This window comes from Ahaetulla prasina, chromosome 5 (genome assembly GCF_028640845.1).
Source record: "Ahaetulla prasina isolate Xishuangbanna chromosome 5, ASM2864084v1, whole genome shotgun sequence".
Taxonomy (NCBI): domain Eukaryota; kingdom Metazoa; phylum Chordata; class Lepidosauria; order Squamata; family Colubridae; genus Ahaetulla; species Ahaetulla prasina.
Window position 1 is genome coordinate 29,438,720 of NC_080543.1, and position 23,712 is coordinate 29,462,431.

At 36.8% G+C, this 23,712-nt stretch overlaps 1 protein-coding gene across 1 annotated transcript; it reads right to left on the minus strand.

The window, feature by feature from the left end:
* Position 1: 1 nt before the first annotated feature.
* Positions 2-22,794, minus strand: HSPH1 (heat shock protein family H (Hsp110) member 1). The gene is made up of 18 exons (XM_058186284.1): positions 22,444-22,794; positions 20,218-20,275; positions 19,485-19,625; positions 19,156-19,278; positions 17,682-17,781; positions 16,392-16,525; positions 12,145-12,389; positions 11,073-11,301; positions 9,909-10,015; positions 8,618-8,751; positions 7,015-7,214; positions 6,432-6,563; positions 6,087-6,224; positions 5,175-5,300; positions 4,634-4,741; positions 4,428-4,547; positions 1,298-1,459; positions 2-813 (listed from the first exon to the last, which is right to left on the minus strand). Exons 1-18 carry the CDS (start codon positions 22,548-22,550, stop codon positions 616-618), a joined length of 2,562 nt encoding a protein of 853 aa, XP_058042267.1. The 5' UTR covers positions 22,551-22,794; the 3' UTR covers positions 2-615.
* Positions 22,795-23,712: the final 918 nt, after the last annotated feature.

The window sequence follows — 23,712 nt, forward strand, 5'->3', positions numbered from 1 at the left end:
GTTTTAAGAATCGTAACCATTTTCATGAACTTTATTAAAGCTCACTAAAGGCATCACAGGAACCAACAACAAAACCCATGTATTATACCTTCATCTGGTTTTCCACACATAAAAGTGAAATGTAAGCAATTGTGCATGCTGCTTCACATACTTGTTCTCATCTTCTAGCAAATGTTTCCAACAATGATAGAATAACTTTTTAAAGCTTGGCTTTCATTTTGATTTTGACCAAATGCCTTTTCAATGGAAGAAACATAACAAAATTGAAGACAAAAAGAAAAACTACCTTGGCACTACAAAAGGTCTAAGTGCACTCATTTCAAAGGAGCAGTGCCTTTTGCAACAATTTCAAGATACTTTAGCCTTAATTGATACAAAGGGTTAAATTCCTGCACAGAAGATTTTGGTCAGTGTTCACAATTCCACAGGAATCTGAAAGTTACCAAGGCAATTTTCCTTTTAAAATTATCATGATTTCAACTTCTAGCTTGTCAATATATTCATTCCCACATAATACAACAGAATTCCAAAATATAAATAATTCCCAAACATATCTTCCCTAATATCACATAATACATTTTACCACAATGAAATTCCTCACTGTAATGCAATAGGCTAGTCCAAGTCCATGCTAACTGGGCTTTCATTCATGTGGCAATCGCCATTCTGTTGCGTGGTCTCAATGTTTTTGATTTCTTCTTCTAATTCTTCAGTTTTGTTGATGAAAGATGTATTTGGTGGCTCTTCCTGTTTAGGAGACTCTATTTGTGGCTTTGGTTGATTAACAATAGGGTCACATAAACCATGTATTTCCTACAAGAGAGAAACATTACAAGAGTGACACAATGCAACTCCCATTGTGAGTCCAAAAAGCAAACATTTTGCTTTTATTTAGGCTTGAGTTAGATGTGATGACTCTGAAAGTGAAGCTAAAATTATTTTGTAGTACAAGTATGTTTACTAAGAAATGCAGAAGCCCTATTGATTCTCAATAACTGAAGAAATCACAATACATACATGTAGAAATTAAATAAATAAATAATACCAGACATCACTCATTTTTATCTTGCTCAATACCCCACCCCCCTCATTTTGGCATGCAATAAGAAATGAGGAGAGACAGTGGAACTGTTTAATTTTATGCTTCTACCATTACATTTGTTATACTCTGTCCTTCTTTTATTCAGACCAGATTTAAATTAAACATGACCAGAAAAATGAATCATAAGAAACATGTAATTACAAGGAATTTAGCTTTTTATTTGACATGAAGATCTGCATCATAATTAAAACTTACCCTCAGCTTTCTTCCAATTTCATTTACACGCACAACAGGATCCTGATCAAGATTTTGTTTAGCTTGGATGTTTATAACGTTGTTTAGCCATTCTGTTGTGTCACTGATACACTTCTCAACTTTATTCATTTCACTTTCGTCAATATGAATATATTTCTCATCCTGAAACAAAAATGAAGTATATTAATTATTCCTATAAGCATTTTTTCCAAGACTATCTCAAGCTTTAAGTATCAGCACTAATATTCTTTTTTTAAATTCTTTTTTTATTTTTGCTATATATAGGAAGAGCAACAGGGTATGTTACAGGTAAATGTCTATATAAACAGTGTGTTGCCTGGTTACAATTAATTTGAGCTCTAATATTCTTGTTCACCAATTAACGGCTATTTTATTTGCTAATAATATTTATTTATTAAACAAATTTATATAGCTCCCCAACTCAGATACAGTGACTCCAGGCTATCCCCCATCACCCCCCTATAGCACTAACAGAATCAGACAAGTCACCTGATCAGCTCTGAGTGAGGCTCCCAAACCCATTGACAAAACCATGTTTTCAGGGCACTGTGGAAAAATAAGGTAGGCGCCAATCTTATCCCTGAAAAAACGATGTTCTAATGTCAGGAACCATACAGAGAAGGTCCTTTTTTGAGATCACATCAGATGTACTTCCTTCATAGTTGGGGCCTGCAATATGTCCTGCCTTCTGTTCTGTTGGGCCAGATACTGAGGAGAGGTGGTCCATCAAATAACTGGGTCACAAGCCATTTAGGGTTTTTAGAGGTGATAACCAGTACTTTGAATTGTACCCAGAATCAAATTGGCAACAAGTGCAGCTTTCACTATGTGGCTGCTTCATTTTGAGCCAACTGAAGCATCTGGATGCTCTTCAAAGGCACACCTATGTAGAGTAAATTACAATAACCCAAATGGGAGGTGACCAGGGCATGGGTGACTATAAAATATAAATAAGTTAATCATAATTAATTTAAACTCAAAATATAAGTTAATCATGTATATTTTTCCTGTTCCATTCAATCTCAGCAAAGCCTCTTATTAAAAGGCCTGATACAAATTTCTGACTTTTTATATAAGAAATAAGATTGCTTATTATGTTGGCTCACTGCTTAAGTAAATATCATGGATAGTAAGCAATCGCTAAATTGTGGAGATTTTTTTTAGGACTGTAGCTTACTGAGTCATTAGATTGTTATACTTTAGATCAGGGGTCCCTAGCCCCTCGGCCAGGAATCAGATTGTGCAAGTGGTGGGCGAGCATGCGCGCACACGTAACTCCATCTGCGCGAGTGGCAGGCGCTCATGCTTGTTCATGTGCAAAGTTCCATGGAGTTGTGGCACTCACACAGAACCATTCCCTCCTCACCCACCCACACTTGCTGGTCCACCGAGCCAGAAAGGTTGGGGACCACTGCTTTAGATTAGAAATCAGATTTATGAAGTTCACATAAAATTACATCTTCCAGTATGGCTTTAAAATAGCCTGTTCATGTTTCTTGCACTGAGAAAAATTGTTTCCTCTCCACTCAAAAAAAAAAAATCGTATCAATTTTCTTATATAATTTTTAGCTCATCAAGATTTCAACTTCACTAACATAAATTTTATGCAGATTGTAAGCGAAAACAAGTGTTCACAGAAATATAAGGATAATGGAAAATGTAAATAAAAACAGTTTTAAAGCTTGACGGATGGTTGCAATGACCAAAATGTGTTATGTAAATCAGTGTAAAAAGTAACTTTTATAAAATATTGCATTCTGTGCTTGGCTGGCACTTCATGTTTTGAGTGTCTTTTAGGGACATTCAAAATAGTTCATGGATGAAATAGCCAGGTTTAAGTTATCTGTCCACAGATCAAAACGGGCAGGTTTGAACTGGAAACCAATATTTCTTAGCAGAAGACTAAGAGAAAAATACCATTGGGAGGACACCACTAAGGGATGCTAAGGGGAAAAAACACATTAGGAGGTTTGGAGAGAAGGCGTAGATGGACTGGGGTTCTGCTACGTTTGATTCAAGAAAATGGATGAGTGATGTGAGAGTACATTCTCATATAATCACAAATAGATACCAGATCAGGAGTGAAATTAAAAAATTTCCCCTACCGGTTCTGTGGGTGTGGCTTGCTGGGGAAGGTCACGTGACTGGGTGGGCATGACCAACTCCACATCACTCACATCAAGGGGCTCCTCACCGGCCCCTCCTCTCCCAGCCACTCCTTGTCACGAATGGCAGGAAAATGGGGAGGGGAATATTCCTACCTAACATCCTTCCCTCAGTCTGTGCTGAGATTGAGGAATGGCTGACAGGCAGGAAAATCCCCTTCCCCATTTTCTGCCATTCACAAAAATGGCTCCATTTCAGCTGCTCCCTCCCTGTCCCCCTCCCTCCTGGGGACTACCTTAAAAGGGACAGGCTGCAGCAGCTCCATTGTGAATGGAGGGAGAAAAGTTAGCATTCTCTCAGCTGCATTTAACACTGAATTCTGTGGAATATTGAGTGGCCAGAAGAGGTAAGTGGCAACCAGCCGGGTATAGGTGGGGCCAAGGAGGGGTAATTACTACTGGTTCGGCAAACTGATGCCCATAATCCCTAGTAGTTTGCCTGAGTCAGTCCAAACCAGTAGGATTTCATCCCTTTACCAGATCAACCCATTGTCAAATAACGGGCAAGTGAAAATCATTTCCTGCTCATAATAAAGTGGAAATGAACAACAATCCTACTTGACTCACAATATCCTTATGAAATTTGTCTTGGACAAACCTGCAACAACCAAAAGTTCCAGGTTTCAGTTTTGCTGAATGGTGAACTAATTAAAACAGTTCAGCCTAATTATTAAAACTCAGTTTTCTATTTTGTGTCCACCTATTGGAAAAGCCTCATTGTCTTGCACCAGAATGATAATCATGGTATTTCAGGATAATCCTCTAAAATCTGGGATTTCTTACAATTTATTGTTTTAGTAGCAGTGGAGTCTATATAACTGTAAACTGTAAAAAAAATTATCAGTGTTTAAGTATTGTCATGCACCACTGATCAGAATACATTTTACAAAGAGAATTCAGAGCTCTTCACAATTCAAGTGTGTATTATAACTACAATTACATACTTTGTTCTTATATTCCTCTGTAATCCCAGCATATATGCGAAGCTTATGCCCCAGTTCCTCTAGCAGCTTTGGCCGCTCCTCTGCTTCTTGATACCTGATTTCAATGGGAGTCCCAAATTTCTAAAAGAGATCAGAATAGGAACAGGCTATTTCAGCAATCAATAGCACTTTTAAAATCCAACATATAAGATGAAAGTTAGCTATACCTTTAACTCAGTCAATTTGTCCATGTAGACATGTTTAGCTTGGTCTTCTCCTTCTTCATATAGCCAATCTTCTATTTCTGACAGCAGCATAGAAAAATTCTGGCGATCCTAAGCAAGAGTTAATAATAAGTTTATTATTAACAGCACCGTCCACCAGCTAATAGTTTGATTAGTTGCATTCATTATACAAAATTGCTCTTAATCATATATAAAATAATAATTACAATTAATACATTGTTATGAAGAAAATGAGTACAGAAGCAGAAGGGAGGTACATAATGGAATCTGAAATGCTATTGCAAACTTAAGAATTTGCCACTGAAAGCTGTGACGATAAAAATTAAAGCCAATTTAAATGGCTTTAAATGAGGATTAAATGAACTACCCTTTTTAAATCTGATACTTTATAGTATGTTGCACCTCTACCCAGAGAATCCCTAGGCAGCACATGCAATGAGCGATTATAATATTTAATTAGTGTACTGTAAATATCCTAAACTAGCATTCTGGATGAAATATTTTAAATAAATAAAACAACTACCTGCTCACACACAAATTTTTCATAGGGTCCAGACAGCTTGTCTCTAAAATCATAAACATATTCTTCAACGGCATTCTTTGCATCATTTCTTTCCTTCTCCAATTTGTCCTGCATGATCATCTTGCCCTGTTTACAAAAAAAAAAAAAAAAAAAGTAATCAGAACAGTCTTAAGTAGTACAGTGTAATTGCCTCTTCAATTATATCTCTTCAAAAGCTTTATTTACAAGTCAGTGAATGATTCGCAAAAAGTATTCTGTGTTGTAAAGCTGTGATTTTTTTTTTAAACACTAACTTTGATAGATAATAATGCGGTAAACAGCATACTATTGCACATAAGGAATTCATGACAATAATGAAAGTATCTTAAAATATGCAGAGATATTGACCAGGTTTACAGCATCAAATGTCAACTGCAACTATTGTTGGTTGCAGTTGAGCATTTATAAAATATTTTTGTACAATATACACTGAGAGATAAAATTTGGCAACTAACTAAATGCAAGCTCTAAAGGCTGAACATCCATTGCACTCCATGCCCCTCCTATTCGTGGAACTGATTCAACTAAGTCAACTGCCACTCATGAAGGGGAAAGAAATTAAACTACACTTAGTCTACAATACCTAATCAGCCAGGTTTCTAGATTGCATAGTAATTTCCCATGGTGTAAGGGTCAACAACCCTAAACTTGAGTAAAATCGTATCAACAATTAGATCTAATAAATTTGGAAATGACCCCATCATTGATATAAAAATCAACATATTCTCATCTTCAAGTTTAACTGATCAGTGAAATGTCCATTTTCAACTATTTTTTCAGCTAATAATTAGCCTCAATACATTCCTTAAGACAAAAGTTGCAACTAAAAGAAAAAAAAAACAGAATATGGATACTGAAGATAATTTAACATACCTCTGTTTCAATGTACATATTCAGCAGATCCTTCCCAAGCTGCCATACTAAATTAGCTTCAATAGGCAACTCGACATTTTTCACTTTTATTTTGGGTTTCTTAGCATCTGGAGGTTGATCACTTTTCTTTTCATTTCCCTAGAGTGAACAATATAATACCACGATTACATTAGGGCCTAGCAGAAAAAAAAACAGTCCCAGTACTGTACTTTTCTCTTGGGTGCAGTTTCAACACTGCACCTCCATGAGATCTAGCTAATGTGGATTTCCAGAGCATTTATATGAGTTTACTTCAACATATGGTTACATTTACCCCCCAACAGAACACATTTAAAAGACACTCACTTTTTCAACACTGGGAATTTTATTTTCTTCAGAGGGAACCTCAGGAGAAGGGGGAGACTGTGATGTTTGCTGACCATCTGTTTGTACCTGGGACTGAGGCCCAGCCTCAGTGTTGTCTTGCTGGGTATTCTTCTGAAATGGGAGCCCAGGCACAAAAGATGTGAAAATGTAACATCAAAAAGCCATTAAGGATCCAAAATACACTTAACATTTGATACATCTGAAATATAAGATAGAGGATTTCTGCACATATAAGCTTCATAAAACTGATGAAAATTTATCTCTCGAGAGTACAGGGTATAACTATACTGCTCCAATAGTTGTTCCCTGTTGATAGTTTGTAAACATTTGTTTACAAACATTGTTTACTAAACTAAAACAAAGCCCATTCAGGTTAAACTCAGTTTTAAAGTTTCTTGCACTTGGTACTTTCATCCATCCCTGATTTAGAATTTGGAAGACTTCAAGAAGCAAAAAATGTTCTTACTGACCCACCCTTAACGCATTTTGATTATTGAAATGCTACCATTGCTAGTTTAAATAAAGAAGATTCTAAACTTTCTATATAAGGAGATCAATTTACATTACAGGTCTCAGGTTTTTGACTCTGAGGTTCTATTTCAGCCTCAATATTGGAACTTTCAGTTTCTTCCATTTTCATCTGCTCCACCATTGATGCAGTAGAGACACTAAAAATGCCATGGCTATTGATGCGAACTTTAACTTTAACTTTAGTTTTTTCTCCATCATTCTGAGCTGCAATGTTCTGGATAATGTATTTGCCTGAAAATAAGAAAACAATCACAAATATGGAAGAAAAGGTTAGCTTTCCAAAAGCACAAAGTTTTTAGAGTTTCCTACAGCAAGTTGTTTTTTTAAGAGATAGAAAATCCACCCCGCCCATGATTTGTTATATAATCTTGTTATTAATTTAGTGCTGTATGTTGCAAAGTGGCAGATTACCAACACATATTTTGTACTCCTAGAGGGAATGTTCCAAATGAATTTCTATTCTGATCATTCACTAAGATACGTTAAATACATAAATATGCTAAGTAACAATAGAATTCACGACAGATGGAAATTTATAATACTGCTACCATGTTTATTAGCAGCAAATCAATTTTCTCCCAAACATACTGGCGTATAATTTTATGGGGGAAAAAAAACTATTTTCATTTTATAAAAAGGGCCCCTGGCTTCAAAGGTTTATCAGCCAGCACTTGACTGTCTTTATCTCTTTTAATTACTCCATTTCTAGATAGATCTCTTTAAGCAGCATCAGTGACTACAGTAACAGCATATAGCACAATGGTTTTCACTTATATTATTGCAAGTTTTGGGGACCTTCTATAAATACTCGTGCTGTAAATAAAAATTATTCATTATTCAGAATACAAAATTACATAAACAAAACAGTAAAATAAACACATACAGGTAATCGTTGACTTACAACTATTTATTTACTGATTGTTCAAAGTTACAATGGCACTGAAAAAAGTGATTTATGACTTTTTCACACTTATGACTGTTGAGCATTTCCATGGTCACATGATCAAATTTCAGATACTTCAGAAATGGTTCATATTGATGACGGTTGCACTCATGTGATCTCCTTCTGTTACCTTCTGACAAGAAGCCAGATTCACTTAACAACCATGTTACTAACTTAACAATTGCAGTGATTCACTTAACAACTGTGGCAATAAAGTTCATAAAATGGGGCAAACCTCTCTTAAGAATTGTCTCACTTAGCAGCAGAAATTTGGGGCTCAATTTTAATCGTAAGTCGAGGAGTATCTGTATTGTCTGTGAACTTAGCTAAAGTCCTTTCCTACAGAAGTTATTTTTGTTGCTGTTAAATTTATTCAGCTTTTATATCAAAGATATGAAAATTTCATGATTGAGGAACAGATCATTCCTAGAAACGCTAGAATGTTCTGCTTCATTCTCTGGCCTATGCCATTTTAAGACGATTTGCAGATTCTGGAAGTAAATCAATCTGAACATGTCAAACTACTTTCAGATCAGGGTATTTTCTCTCACAAACAAATCACCCCTGGTGTGGCATGGGCCAGAGTGGGGAGACAATGTTCTATTCCTGAATTGCCAAATATTGCAAATATCCCTCCTATATTCAGTAATATAAAAAACGTTAAGAGATTCTTACATACATAACCACTTACCTATCTTTTTTTCAGGGTAGGGGACATTACTGAGGTCAGAATAAAATGCCTGGAGTTCAAATGGTCCTTTTCTGTAAAATGTCAAGACTTTGGAAAAAGGAGCTACATGATGCCTGCTGAAAACTTCATGAATCCTAGTTAGATTAAGGAGGAAAAGGATTTGGAGGTAGTTATGTATTATACATAACATACATGTATAATACAATCTTATTGCATTATTATTATTGCTCTGCCAGATCCTAACTGCTTATTTATCTATTTATTCATGAGTCCTATATGACTGCCCATTTTAATCAAATAGCATGCATACTAAATAATAAATACAGAAGCTAATACATACAATATTTTATCCTCAATCTCAGACTCACTTTAGGCTCTGGGATGGCGTTGAGCTGTACCGTGCCCAGGGCTTTAAAGGTGTGGGACACTTTCAAATTGGTTTTTTTAACTCCTTCCAACAGCCTGTATTAGTCTCTATCTTGTACACTGACTGGATATAATGAGACAATAATCTAACATTTCAATTCTTGTGCATAAGTACAATATTTCAGTATAACTCTCTCCCCAGTTGTTAATAATTTTGAGAACAAAAGGAATTTACTATTAGGAGGTTTTACTATCAAGCATGAACCAAATAGGAAGCTAATAAAGCACATTCACATAGTTCCCACTCATTTCAAGAGCTCTTGCAATGAAAAAATCCCTTTTTTAAATATATATATCCAGAAAATCCAATGCAAATGAGCTGAAGCCTCAGGCAATAAGATAATTAAGATCTGAATCTGGCAATGTAGTCACATCTGCCAATTTATTGTCATATGAAAGATTTAGTGTAATTGCAACATACAACTGACAAATTTATATTTGTATAAGGTTGAATATTAAAATCAATGTCAGAGATGATGGTGACAAATGAGTTCGAATACATTTTGAAAGGTATGTGAACAAGCAAGAAAAAACCTGCTCCAGTTCACATATCACTATTGCAACTGCTGTTTAGTTGTATTATTACAAGTCTTGGTGATATAGGTGGCTCTAAAAATTGAATGAATGAGTGAAATTATTAAAAAAACTAGGACAGGAGATCAAGAGATTTCTGAATTTGTCTTCACTTCAAGTGGCTACTACTGAACTGAGATCATTAACTACTCAATAATATACTGTTATTTATGAACTTAATTTCTTTGGTTGACTTAAGAATTCAGTCAAATGTGATAGCTTCAATTTAAGAGGCAGTATTGACATTACAGGGCTTTTGCAGAGAAACGTGAAATTTGATATTATGACTCACCCATCCCCATCTTCAGTTTCTGTACTCCACATCAATGATATTGGGAATGTAACTGCATCTGTGATGGAGATTTCTCTAACTTTAAAAGCTGGAGACAGAATTGCACACTGGAAAATGAAAATGCAATAGAAGGCATTTTGTTATTGCCTTTCCAAAAAGTCAGATTAAAGTGGTTTATAAAAGAAAGTGAGAACTGATAATTTTTCGGTTTGAAAAAAGTGTTCTAGCTAATTATTTATTACAAAGCCTAATCTCCAAAGGAGATTTATAAAAGACAATATTTTTAATTTCAAGAGTTTCAGCAGAGTAATGTTATATTTTCTCCAATATATACTATTACCTAATTTTTCTTTATTTCAGCTTACTATTATCCACAGAGCAAAATTTTCCAGATAATCTCATCAGTTTAAAACTGCAATTATGAAAGGTTTTTGCAAAACCCTAAAGAATGGTTTAAAATTGAGTAAGATGATATGGATCTACAAACTGTTAAATTGATATCTGAAATCCATCTTAAGGGTGGAACTAATAGCCTTAATAGGGTTTTATGTGTCAAAAGATTGCTTGTTTTTGTTTTTCTGCTTATTTTTGAATTAAAGCTATTTTAGGAAAGAAAAACACAGAAGTGGTTCAGGAGAACATGTTTTTATACCAACAATCCCTATAGAAAGGGGACTTTTTCCTATTGGATTGTAGGTATATCTTTATCAAATTCCCATTTTTAACTTGAGAGAAAATATTATAGAATTTATGAGGCACCATTATTTAAGCACCACCACTGTTAGTCATGCCTAATTATAATTCTTTCCAAAATCTATTCTTTTAAAAACTGTCTGCTTCATGAGAATAAATCAGTACTGATTAAGCTTTCTTATTGCTTCAGCCTGACTTTAAACAAACTCTTTTTCCATGGAGACTTTTTCCACAATAAGCAATTGTTCAGTATCTAAACAAAGTCCATAAATACCTAATGATATTTAAGTACACGCTTCAAATAAACAATGATAACAAGGTTAACTTAATCCTTGTTCTTATCATCTGCTTTCTGCTTAATTTGCATGCAAAAAAGCCATAAAAAGATTTGGATGAGTTTGGGAAGAGATACTAAAGGTATTTCTCCATCCAGCCCTACTTCTGATTTTAAATTTGCTTTCCTGAAAATACCTGCAAAGCACAGCCTCTTGCAACAGCTTCATCTGCATTCAGGGTTGTACTGACATCTTTGCCAAAAAACTTCCCTATCTTCTCTTTAACAGCTGGCATACGTGTGGCTCCACCCACAATTTCAACAGCATTCACATCTTCTACTTTGAATTGGATTTGCTCCATCAAGGAACGAAGGGGAATCTCTATTCTTTGCAGAAGATCACCACATAATTCTTCAAATTGGGATCTAAAATAAAAAGATGTAAATAGGTATGAAAAATGTGCCAAATTTTCAATTGCCTCAAGAATGGGCCATTCCAACTTCAAAAACAGCCACAAGTACTCCAGAACTAGTTCAACCTGAACCTGAAACATGTTCTAAAATGAGACTAAACCATCTCTGAAAACTGAGTAACAATGCCCATTTGCTAAATGTCACAACAAAATGTCACAACAAATGCTCAACATTCCAAATATCCCAGTTAGCTTTGAAAGGTTGTTTACTTGAACCTACAGCTTTATGAAAATAGTGAGAAGGTACTAAGCAGAATATATTCTAAAATGCCTGTTGGGAAGTCTAAGGAAATTGCTAGCTTTGTCATTCGTGTTTTTAATGTAGATTACTTGGCATGTTTATGTATGCTATAGACAACACATTTGAACAAAGGAATGAGTAGTAAGTTTCTGAATGATTGGATCAAAGCAAAACCTGAAAAGTAATGGAGAATAATACAATCTACTGCAGCAATGACAAAAATAAAATGCCCATAACCAAGACAGTGTTCTCTGAACAAAGTTTATCTACATCAACATTAGTTTTTTATAAATTTGATGAGCTTCTAGAGTATAAAGGGAAGTAACAGAGTCTCTATTGATTCAGCATGACAGCAACATCTTCCCAACTGTAATTTATATATGAGGCAGCCTCCATATTTATGAACTGAACAGAAATTTACAAGAAAAAGAAGGTTCTATTGCGTTCAGTGTTCTTTTGATTGGCCACTGTGGGGGAAAAGACAGAATAGTTAGATCGCAGACTGAACCAGCAAAATAATTTAAAAATAATATTCTAGCCACATTCATCTCTTACCTATTCATCTTTGAAGAGATATCTGTATCATTCATAAAACATTCAATATTAAGTGGAATATCTGTGCTGTTAGAGCTCATTAACTTTTTCAGCTTCTCACATTCTTGATATAAACGAAGGAGGGCTCGTATTTTTGATTTGGGGTCTAGTTTGTATTTGGATTTTATTTCCGCACAGAAGTAATCCACTAGTTTTTCATCAAAGTTTTTTCCTCCCAAAAAGGGATCAAAAGCTGTGCCAAGAACCTAATTTGAAGAAAAAGAATAGAATGCGAATTACTGTTATCATCCATACTGTTATCTTCTGTTACCTTCCATGTATGAAACATTTTCAATACAGACGTTAAGCCAAAGAGATGATCCTACCACCTAACATTCTTTAAGAATAATGTCAATGCTTAAGTATGGATTTATTAGTGTTTTCAAGGCATGGCAAAGAGCACTGCCAGGAATCAAAAGTTTCCACCCATCCAATCAAGTTATATATTTCTTCAACAGAGACTATAAAGAAACCTGACAGATATTAATTCCAATGTAATATTTTGCAAGCATGCATAGATTTTTCCCCAATTTTTTTACTTCCATTTTCTTACTCTAGAATGCCTAGACAAATTTTACCTTTTAAAGTCATTTTTATTTCATCACAGAGATGTTTTTCTTCATTTATCTGTTTGGTATCCGCTATTTACTGTCTCTTCTATGTGCAAGAAATAACCTAGGAGAATATATAGTGCTCCATTTGCTTTTATTCTGATATTTATCTATTATATCTATGTTCTGCCTTTTCTCTTGAGAGATGAAGACAGAATATATTGGAATATTTTAAAGATACCTCTGCAGACCTGGATGAACTCACAGATACTGTAACATCATATGTCAGCTTCTGTGAAGACCTATGTGTACCTACAAGGAACTTGCGAATACACAGTAATAACAAACCTTGGTTTACACCTAAACTTAAGCAGCTACGACATTCCAAAGAGGAAGCCTACAGAAAAGGTGATAAAATGCTGTACAATCAGGCCAGAAATGCACTAACAAGGGAGATAAGAGCAGCAAAAGAAGCTACTCTGAAAAGCTAAAGAATCAATTTTCAGCAAATGAACCAGCAAACATGTGGAAAACTCTTAAAAATATCACCGGCTATGGCAAACCTCCTTCCCAGGCTGAAGGTAATCAACAACTGGCAGATGACCTGAATGAGTTTTACTGCAGGTTTGAAAGGAAACTACAGCCACCTATCTCCACAACCCCATCTCAGACACACCAACAACAGCCAAGCCTCCTACAACTGACCCTATCCCATTGGGTTCACAACCCCTAGTGATCACAGAAAAGGACGTGCAAGTCGTATTTCACAGACAAAAGCCAGGAAAAGCTCCAAGCCCAGACAAGATAACTTCTTGCTTAATAGTCTGTGCTGACCAATTGGCCCACATCGTTACCCGAATTTTCAATAAATCACTAGAGATGTGCTATGTTCCTTCTTGCTTCAAACGCTCTACTATTATCCCGGTGCCGAAGAAGCCCACCATCAAGGAACTGAATGACTACAGACCAGTTGCTCTAACATCTGTAGTCATGAAAACCTTTGAAAGGCTAGTCCTGTCCCACTTGAAAACCATCACGGATCTGCTGTTAGACCCCTTGCAATTTGCATACCAAGCAAATAGATCAACAGATGATGCTGTTAATATGGCTCTGCACTATACCCTACAACATCTTGAATCCCAAAGACCTACGCAAGGGTCCTGTTGTAGACTTTCGTTCAGCATTCAATACCATCATTCCAGTCACTCTCCTAACTAAGTTAAACCAGCTATGGCTAGCTGAATAGACTTGTAAGTGGATCATAAGCTTCCTAACAAACAGGAAGCAGCAGGTGAAGCTAAGCAGAATCACATCAGATACCTGTACAATTAGCACAGGGCCCCCAAGGCTGTGTGCTCTCCCACTTCTCTCTCTGTATACCAATGACTGCATCTCCAATGATCCATTTGTTAAGCTACTGAAGTTCGCAGATGACACAACAGTGATTGGTCTCATTCGAGACAATGACGAATCCGCATATAGACGAGAGGTCGAACGACTAGCCTTGTGGTGCAACCAAAACAATCTGGAACTGAACACACTCAAAACCGTAGAAATGGTGGTAGACTTTAGGAAAAACCCTTCCATACTTCCACCTCTCACAATACTTGACAACACAGTATCAACAGTAGAAACCTTCAAATTTCTGGGTTCTATCATATCGCAAGATCTCAAATGGACAGCTAACATCAAAACATCATTAAAAAGGACAACAAAGAATGTTCTTTCTCGCCAACTCAGTAAGCGCACACTGCGCAAGGAGCTGCTGATCCAATTCTACAGAGGAATTATTGAGTCTGTCATTTGCACCTCTATAACTGTCTGGTTCGGTTCTGCAACCCAACAAGAAAAACACAGACTTCAGAGGATAATTAGAACTGCAGAAAAATAATTGCTACCAACTTGCCTTCCATTGAGGACCTGTATACTGCACGAATCAAGAAGAGGGCCGTGAAAATATTTGCAGATCCCTCGCATCCTGGACATAAACTGTTTCAACTCCTACCCTCAAAACGACGCTATAGAGCACTGCACACCAGAACAACTAGACACAAGAACAGTTTTTTCCCGAAGGCCATCACTCTGCTAAACAAATAATTCCCTCAACACTGTCAGACTATTTACTGAATCTGCACTACTATTAATCGTTTCATAGCTCCCATCACCAATCTCTTTCCACTTATGACTGTATGACTATAACTTGTTGCTGGCAATCCTTATGATTTATATTGATATATTGATCATCAATTGTGTTGTAAATGTTGTACCTTGATGAACGTATCTTTTCTTTTATGTACACTGAGAGCATATGCACCAAGACAAATTCCTTGTGTGTCCAATCACACTTGGCCAATAAAATTCTATTCTATTCTATTCTATTCTATTCTATAAAGGGAAGTAACAGAGTCTCTATTGATTCAGCATGACAGCAACATCTTCCCAACTGTAATTTATATATGAGGCAGCCTCCATATTTATGAACTGAACAGAAATTTACAAGAAAAAGAAGGTTCTATTGCGTTCAGTGTTCTTTTGATTGGCCACTGTGGGGGAAAAGACAGAATAGTTAGATCGCAGACTGAACCAGCAAAATAATTTAAAAATAATATTCTAGCCACATTCATCTCTTACCTATTCATCTTTGAAGAGATATCTGTATCATTCATAAAACATTCAATATTAAGTGGAATATCTGTGCTGTTAGAGCTCATTAACTTTTTCAGCTTCTCACATTCTTGATATAAACGAAGGAGGGCTCGTATTTTTGATTTGGGGTCTAGTTTGTATTTGGATGTTATTTCCGAAGTAATCCACTAGTTTTTCATCAAAGTTTTTTCCTCCCAAAAAGGGATCAAAAGCTGTGCCAAGAACCTAATTTGAAGAAAAAGAATAGAATGCGAATTACTGTTATCATCCATACTGTTATCTTCTGTTACCTTCCATGTATGAAACATTTTCAATACAGATGTTAAGCCAAAGAGATGATCCTACCACCTAACATTCTTTAAGAATAATGTCAATGCTTAAGTATGGATTTATTAGTGTTTTCAAGGCATGGCAAAGAGCACTGCCAGGAATCAAAAGTTTCCACCCATCCAATCAAGTTATATATTTCTTCAACAGAGACTATAAAGAAACCTGACAGATATTAATTCCAATGTAATATTTTGCAAGCATGCATAGATTTTTCCCCAATTTTTTTACTTCCATTTTCTTACTCTAGAATGCCTAGACAAATTTTACCTTTTAAAGTCATTTTTATTTCATCACAGAGATGTTTTTCTTCATTTATCTGTTTGGTATCCGCTATTTACTGTCTCTTCTATGTGCAAGAAATAACCTAGGAGAATATATAGTGCTCCATTTGCTTTTATTCTGATATTTATCTATTATATCTATGTTCTGCCTTTTCTCTTGAGAGATGAAGACAGAATATATTGGAATATTCTCTCATTATATCCTAATAAAAAAAACTGTGAGGAAGATGAGGCTGACTGGCCAAAATCCACCGAACGATCCCTGTGGCTGAATGGTAACTTTAACCTACATTTCTACAGATCTAATCCAACACATTCACAATTGGCCCTTCATTGGACTATCCATAAAACTGGACTTCATATAAAGGCAACCTTGCCCTGTTTTCTAAACTCTGTTTACCTTGAGTTTTCCCTTGTTAAAAGCGCAGGCTGATACTTGAAATGCTGAATGGCCCATATCAATGAACACTACTATTCGTGGCTTCTCTTCTGCAACTGGAAGGTCCTGCTTATAAATCCCATAGTTCAGGGCCACTGTAAAACAAAATGAAATAGAAATAATTCAGTATTAACTTGCGTGTGCCCAGTAAAACACAAGTGAAGGATGTAATCTGAAGAACCTCAGGCCGAGAAGTGCAGTATTATTTACAGCCCAGAACTAGAATATCAATTACATTAGCATGGGAAAGAAACAATGAAGAATTTGAATGTCTTGACTTGGAAATGTACACACCCAATCCAGATCCTGAAGTACAAGTATTATATAGCTGTGGCAACTCATCTTTGTTAGTAGGCAGATAGCTGCATTTTGTACCAATTTCAGCTTTTGGATGGTCTCCAAGAACAATCCCAGTAAAGTACAGTGAGTATGTTAATTTGGCATATCAATGGAAGCTAAACTGAACAAATCAAGGGCTTCAAATATTGAGATGCTTTACAGCTAGTTCTTGACTTACAGCAGTTCATTTAGTGACCGTTCAGTTGCAACAGCAATGACTTATGACCATTTTGCATAGTTACCACCTTTGTAGCATCCCCATGATCAGGTGATCAGAATTCAGATGCTTGGCAACTGGTTCATACTTATGACCATTGCTGTGTCACCTTTTGCAACCTTTTGACAAGCAAAGTCAATGGGGAAGCCAGATTCACATTAACAATCGGGTTGCTAATTTATCAGTTGCACTGATTTACTTAACAACTGTGGTAAGAAAGGTCGTAAGAGGGGCAAAACTCAATTAACAAATGTTTCACTTAACAATCAAAATTTTGGGCTCAATTGTGGTTGTAAGTCGAGGACTAGCTGTATTCCCATCCAGTCAATGTGGAATTCAACTTGTTGGTTTTTATCTATAAAAGCCTCTTTAGTTTGGTTCCTAGGTAACTTCTGGAGCACCTTCATGTGGAAACAACTCATCCAGTACATGTTCCCAGGCAAATTTGTAAGAGATTAAGGGGGCTGGAGCAGCAGTTCTTTTTCTTGTGGGCTCATACCACCAAAATCAGATCAATGCCCATCATAAAGGCCTTCCGAAAACTAATAATGATGATGAGTGTGCAGCATTTGTATTACCGCAAGGGATTATTATTCTATCATTATCTTGGTTTCAACATTGTTTTATTATTGAAAACTATTAAGCGCACGTGTAGATTATGCTAGAAATAAATGAAATGATCTTAAATTACTCACCTGCTGTCATATCGTTCATTAGTCTGAGACAATTTAGCCCCACAACCTGAGCTGCATCAAGCAGTGATCTTCTTTCAGCATCAGTAAAAAATGATGGCACCTGAAGAAAGCAATTATACCCATGTAAACCAGATATTCATGAGGGAAATATTTTGTTTTAAAACTCAATTCCTGTGAAATAAAAGTCACAGGATTTTAATTAGCTATGAAGTCCTCTACAAGTACATTCACTTCTCGTGAGTGAAATAATTTCCTTTTAGGAATGTACTAAGCAATGCTTAAAATAGAAATTAAAACAAATGATATTTTTCATTTTATAAGCAAATTTTTGGAAAAGTAGTTAATTTATTTCAATAAGGCAAACTAACTTATGGAAGAAAAAGTGGATTCAATGAATATTTTTTTTTTGAGCCAATGAAAAGGAGAATAATTTTGGAGGTATTGTTAACATTTTTGTTTAGTAAGAATGCTTTCTTTCTCTTCCAGATCTGACTATGAGAAAATAAGCTCTAAAAGTTTATAGTATACCTTCTGAAAACTCAGATTTGCTTTATAATGCACCATTTCTAATTTATTACATTTACATCAAAGAAAAACAAATTAACAGAATTCTAACTGAAACAACTTTTTAAAATAAATTACATGCAAAGCTTCAATTTTCATATATAATGCTTTTTTCCCTCCTTCAACTGTGTCCAATTCTCTGAGACTGTCTGTATAAATCCCTGCAGTTTTCTTAGCAAGATTTTTCAGAATTTGTCATTGCCTTCTTCCTAGGGCTGGTCCCAAGGTCACCCAACTGGTTTCATGTCCAAGGCGCGGCTAGAACTCCTGGTTGCTAACCTAATGCATTAATCACTACACCAACCTGGTTCTCTTATAGCAAAACTATAATATAGAAAGCTACTACACAATAGCAAATTATTTGCTGAGTAGCTGGGAAAAAATTGGTCCCCATAAATAACCAACCAGGTGTTACAAAATGAGACTGATCATCTTTAAAAGTATTCACTATCTGATTTAAGTCTTTGTTAATTGAACAGGTACTCAACGTACAATTTTTGATATTATGAAAACCTGCTGGGCAACTTTGGGCCAGTCACTGTCTTCAGCCCAACTCACTCCACAAGGTGGTTGTGGAGTGAATAGAGGAAGGGGTATTAGGAATGTTTGCTGCCTTGAGTTATTTATAAAGTAGTAAAGGTGAGATAATAAATGAATAAATACATTGAATAAATGTATAAATACATTAGATATTACTTTTCGTAGCAGCGCAGGGTGGTGGTGGAGGGGATGATTTCGCACACGCAACCTAGCTCCCGCACACCACTGGAGACCAGTAATGGAACCCTGCCATACAGTTCTACCCTGCCTTCAGATTCAAGGTATATTCAAAGTTGCTTACATTGTTCGAGAAACTATTAAGACAAAAAAAAATATTCAACTGAATTTAAAATTTAATCAATTTACTTACTGAAATAACACAATCTGTTACAGGTTTTTTGAGGTTATTTTCAGCTGTCTCCTTCAGCTTGGTCAGCAACATAGCTGTTATCTGCTCCACACTAAATAAATGTTCTTCATCCATATATGTTACCTGCAGAAATAAGAGGGAAGTAAGCTATGTAGCATTTTCAAACACTTCACTGTTAGTTTTTAGACAAAGAATTTCCAACACTCCTCCCAAACCTTGTTTTGAAATAGAAAGCAAGTCAATGCTACTTTTGTTTCATCTCCATAACCTTTTCACAACTGGTTTAGTTTTTGCTCAGAAAATTGTAAATATATTACTGACATGTTTACCTTTATTCCAATACTCCCATTTTTCATTGGAACTACATAGTAGCTCAAATGCTCCTTTTCTTTCTGAATAAAAGGATCATTATATGCACGACCATGGAACCTCTTGAAATTATATACTGTGTTGTCAGCATGTGTAATTAGCTGTAAAAGGAGACAGTAGTATCAGTGGTTTAAAAAATTTCACACTTCATTTTCCATTGCTAATTAAAAATATAATAGTAAATTCATGGATGAAAGGAGAAAAGAAATATTTCTAATTTCTTGCCCTAATTATGTTTTTTTTTTATATTGAGGCAACTGTGGATCTGATCAAACTGCTCTTATTATGCTACCTCATAGGAATTGGGCAGCTATTCCCTTACATTTAGAGGAGTGTCATGGAGATCCACTGGGCCACTATTTTCATTTTGACCTCACCAATATCAAATGCCAACACACACACACACACACACCTTGTGTGTTACAGTTCAGTTCTTGATCATAATTAAACATTTAGTGCCCTTCATATGAAGGCAGGATACTGGAAATATAACATATTTGGAAGACACATTAAAGATGGCTATTCTTATTATGTGAAATCTTGGATTTCTAATTTAGTTCTTGGATTTCGCCAGTACAGTAGAACCATTTACTTTATGCTTTACTCCAAAAATATCACTATGATGTATTTATTAATCACATCTTTGTGTAATTTATATACCATTTATCTTGCTCTTTTCAGAATGCAACTTACCTGATTTTTAGCAGACACTCCAATTGCCCTGTTTTTGGACCCAAATGACACTACAGAACTGAAAAGTGATACAGAAACAACATCACTGGAAAGTTTATTCATATGACATACAAAGGTATAAAAACACCAAGTCATTATACTTAGTATTTCCTTGAAAATTCTGAAGAATTTACAAATAAGCCAACAGTGCAGATATCTTACAAGAACAATTGCTAACATTATAGTTATTTTATGCATTTGATGTGTTAAAATTACTGAAGAATCTTAACAGTAATGCAGTTAGAAATCAATATGAATCTGACAACATTGACAATTTCAACTGTTTTAAGGGCTAGAATTCTCTACATTTGATCATGATTTAGAACAGGGGTGTCAAACTGGCGGCCTGCGGGCCAGATGTGTCACGTGTGGGCTATACCTACCCCAGCTCCGCAAAGTGAAAAACATCGCAAAAGTCACGTGATGGCAATATGAGTTTGACACCCATGATTTAGAGAAACAAGGAAAGATTCGTGGGCAACCCTCAACTAATTTAATTTCTTTTTTAAAAAAGCTTAAATCAAAAGACAGCTGTGTTCCATGTATGCAAACAGTCCACTAGATGTCTTTTATAGCCTGGAACAAGTTATACACCCCTATTTATACCTTGGTATCAAGAAGAATAAAGATATATATGAATCCAATAAACTATGGTTTATTGGGCTGTTAGGATTAAGATTAGAACATCTGAACAATCATACTAAAGTTAAAAACTAACAATGGAGAATCATATCACTGAGATCAAATTATAAAGCATGTTAATTACATACTAAAATTCTGCATGCAAGGGAAGCAGCTTGCAGATCATAGATCCTCTAAGAAATGTCACTGTATACCTCTTTCTTTGAACTAGCAGTGTCCAATCACCCCCTTTACAAACTATGATACCTCTTTTCATCCTGTTTATAAACATTACCTACTCCACTCCAAAATACATCCATTAAATACACAACTCTGGATTTTATAGTGTTAAATGCCTAATCATCATGATTTTGATTTTAATTTAATTCCTGCAAGAATACATCACAACAATCTCTGAATAGGCAAAGTGGAACAACCCAATATCATGGATGTGTCAGTCTGATTTTCTTTTTCCAGAAGATCCTCTCATACCCTGGGCAAAGAAAAAGCCAACCTTTCAGGGGGGAGCGGGTGTTTCCCTGTCTTTCACCTCCTATCTTAATCTAGGAATGGAAAACTCCAGAAGCTTCCCGATTGTAGTTGAAGTTGGCCTAATCATGCCTCCTCAGAAACCAGCAGGCTCCTCCTTCAATCTCCCTCATCACCCTCCACTCCCACCTCCTTCAGAACATCACAAATGGAAGAAACTCATTATCCAGGGAATATGCCTAGGCAACAAATTGTGAAAAGGTACTGCAGCAGCATCCCACTCATTAACTAACACCCAAAAGAAAAGACCAAAATCAAAATAACCCACCCCACCCCCCTCATCCTAACCACCATCACAAATCCACCACCCATGTAACTCTACTCGCTGCTGTTTTGGGAGGGTGGTATGGCTTTTTTGTTTTTGGTTCATTTCATTTTCCCTGCATGAACTATATAGAAAGGATGTAATAAGGCTACCCTGATGAGGTGTAAAATAACCCCAGCGGGAGGGGGGAATGTGCTTGAAAGATGGTTGCAGCCATTACTCCGATCTTTTCTTAAAAGAGGGAAATGGCCTTCTGCCTCGCGGTAAAAGACAAGGGAGGATGCTCGTAGGCACAACTACTCCAGAAAAACCTCTATGGCTTTACAAAGGGATACCAACTTGCAAAAAGCATCTTTGCACAGAACTTTGAACGAAAAGGGTTAAGGGCTCTTAAAAAAAACGAGGGGAGAGAGATTGACAGATTGATTTAAGAAATAAGATCAAAATAACCCACTCACCCATCCCCCCCCCATAAAAAGGGAGTGCTGCTAGTCTAAGCCAGGTCCAATTCTTCGAGAAGAAGCTCTACGTAAACCTCGAGTGCCAGCCGCAGTTACCTGGGATGAAATCTGCATCCTTACACCCCATCCCCATAAATACACCGGACGTTTTATTTCCACGTTTCTGAGTTGACAAGCCCCGTTATTGGGGACGGACTGCCTCCCCCTCCCCTTTTCCTGGCGATTCGCCACCCTTTCCCCCCACCCCGCAGCCCACCCTCCGCGTCCAACTCTCAGCCGCCGGCTACGTACGGAGTGCATCGGTCGCTGAACTCGTTGGCCACGGTCTCTATTCCGCCTGCTCTCGCCACGGCGATGTAGCAGCTCTGCGAGCCCAGATCAAAGCCCACCACAGCCATGACTGGGCAGCTCTACCGGCCGCTCCTGGAAGGAAACACCCGCTTAGCTCCCTTCTTTTCCCAAGTCAGTATGAGATGCGGGAGGGGAGAGGCAAGGAGCCTCTCATCCGCTGCGGGAAGATGCCACGCTCACGCGCCCCACCCGCGCGCGAAACTCGCCACCTCCAGCGAAAAAAAGATTTGGGGATGACAATAGGCAGAAGTTTCCAGAATCTGCGGCGGCTACTCGCCGGCTCCACGTGCGACTTCCGCTTCCGCCTTCTCGGGTATTCTCGAACTCTCCCGGCCAATGGCAACGCCCGGAATCTGGTGACGCTGCTGTTGCCAGGACGACCTCGGACGCCGAGCATCTCCCAATCTATCGCCGCTTGACGCAGGTAAGAGGCGTGCCTGGCGGCGGGGGGGAGAGGAGGTATCCTGCGGGGGCATGCGCAGATTTTGCTAGCGGGAAGAAGTGGCGTTATGGGCAGCTGTTGTGTTTGGGTGACTCGGAGGAAAAGTTACCTGTGTGATTAGGCGCCTTTTGAGTGGAATGTCGGTTAATAGGCGCTTTCCATTTCTCGGTTTTCATTTTTTAGAAAAAAATATTTAAATTCATTTCGATAACACTTTGCCCCTTAAATTGGTGGAGTCTGTCAGGGTCTAAGTTCATTGTTGGATATTTTTGTATGCTACATTTGCGTCATCATGGGAAAAAATAGCTCTTTCCAGTGTTGGTGATGGTGGATGGGTAGTTAACGCACACATTATGTAAAACAAAATAAATTGCATTTCTGAACATATTGACAGGCTGTAAAGCTACTTCTAGTTGATGGGTTGCAAGCAGTCCATTTTAGCTTTGCCTTTTTTTTTCCTGACCTGTTTGGGCCAGAATGTGGCAAAGGTTGTGGATGTTACACTGACCATCTTCTGTGCTTAGTGGAAGATTTGCTAAAATCCCCATGTGTCAACATTTTGTTTCTCCTGCACGGAAACTATAGAAATCACTGCATATATGTTGCTCTAATGCCCTTACTATTAAACAGTTACCAAACTCTCATGTCTCTTCTGCTACTGTGACATCTAGATCAAAATAAAAGCCTGCTTATGGGTTTTCTTTTTCTTTTTTTAAATTTTTTTAATTGTTTTAGTGTGATACACAATCTGACAAACACACAACATA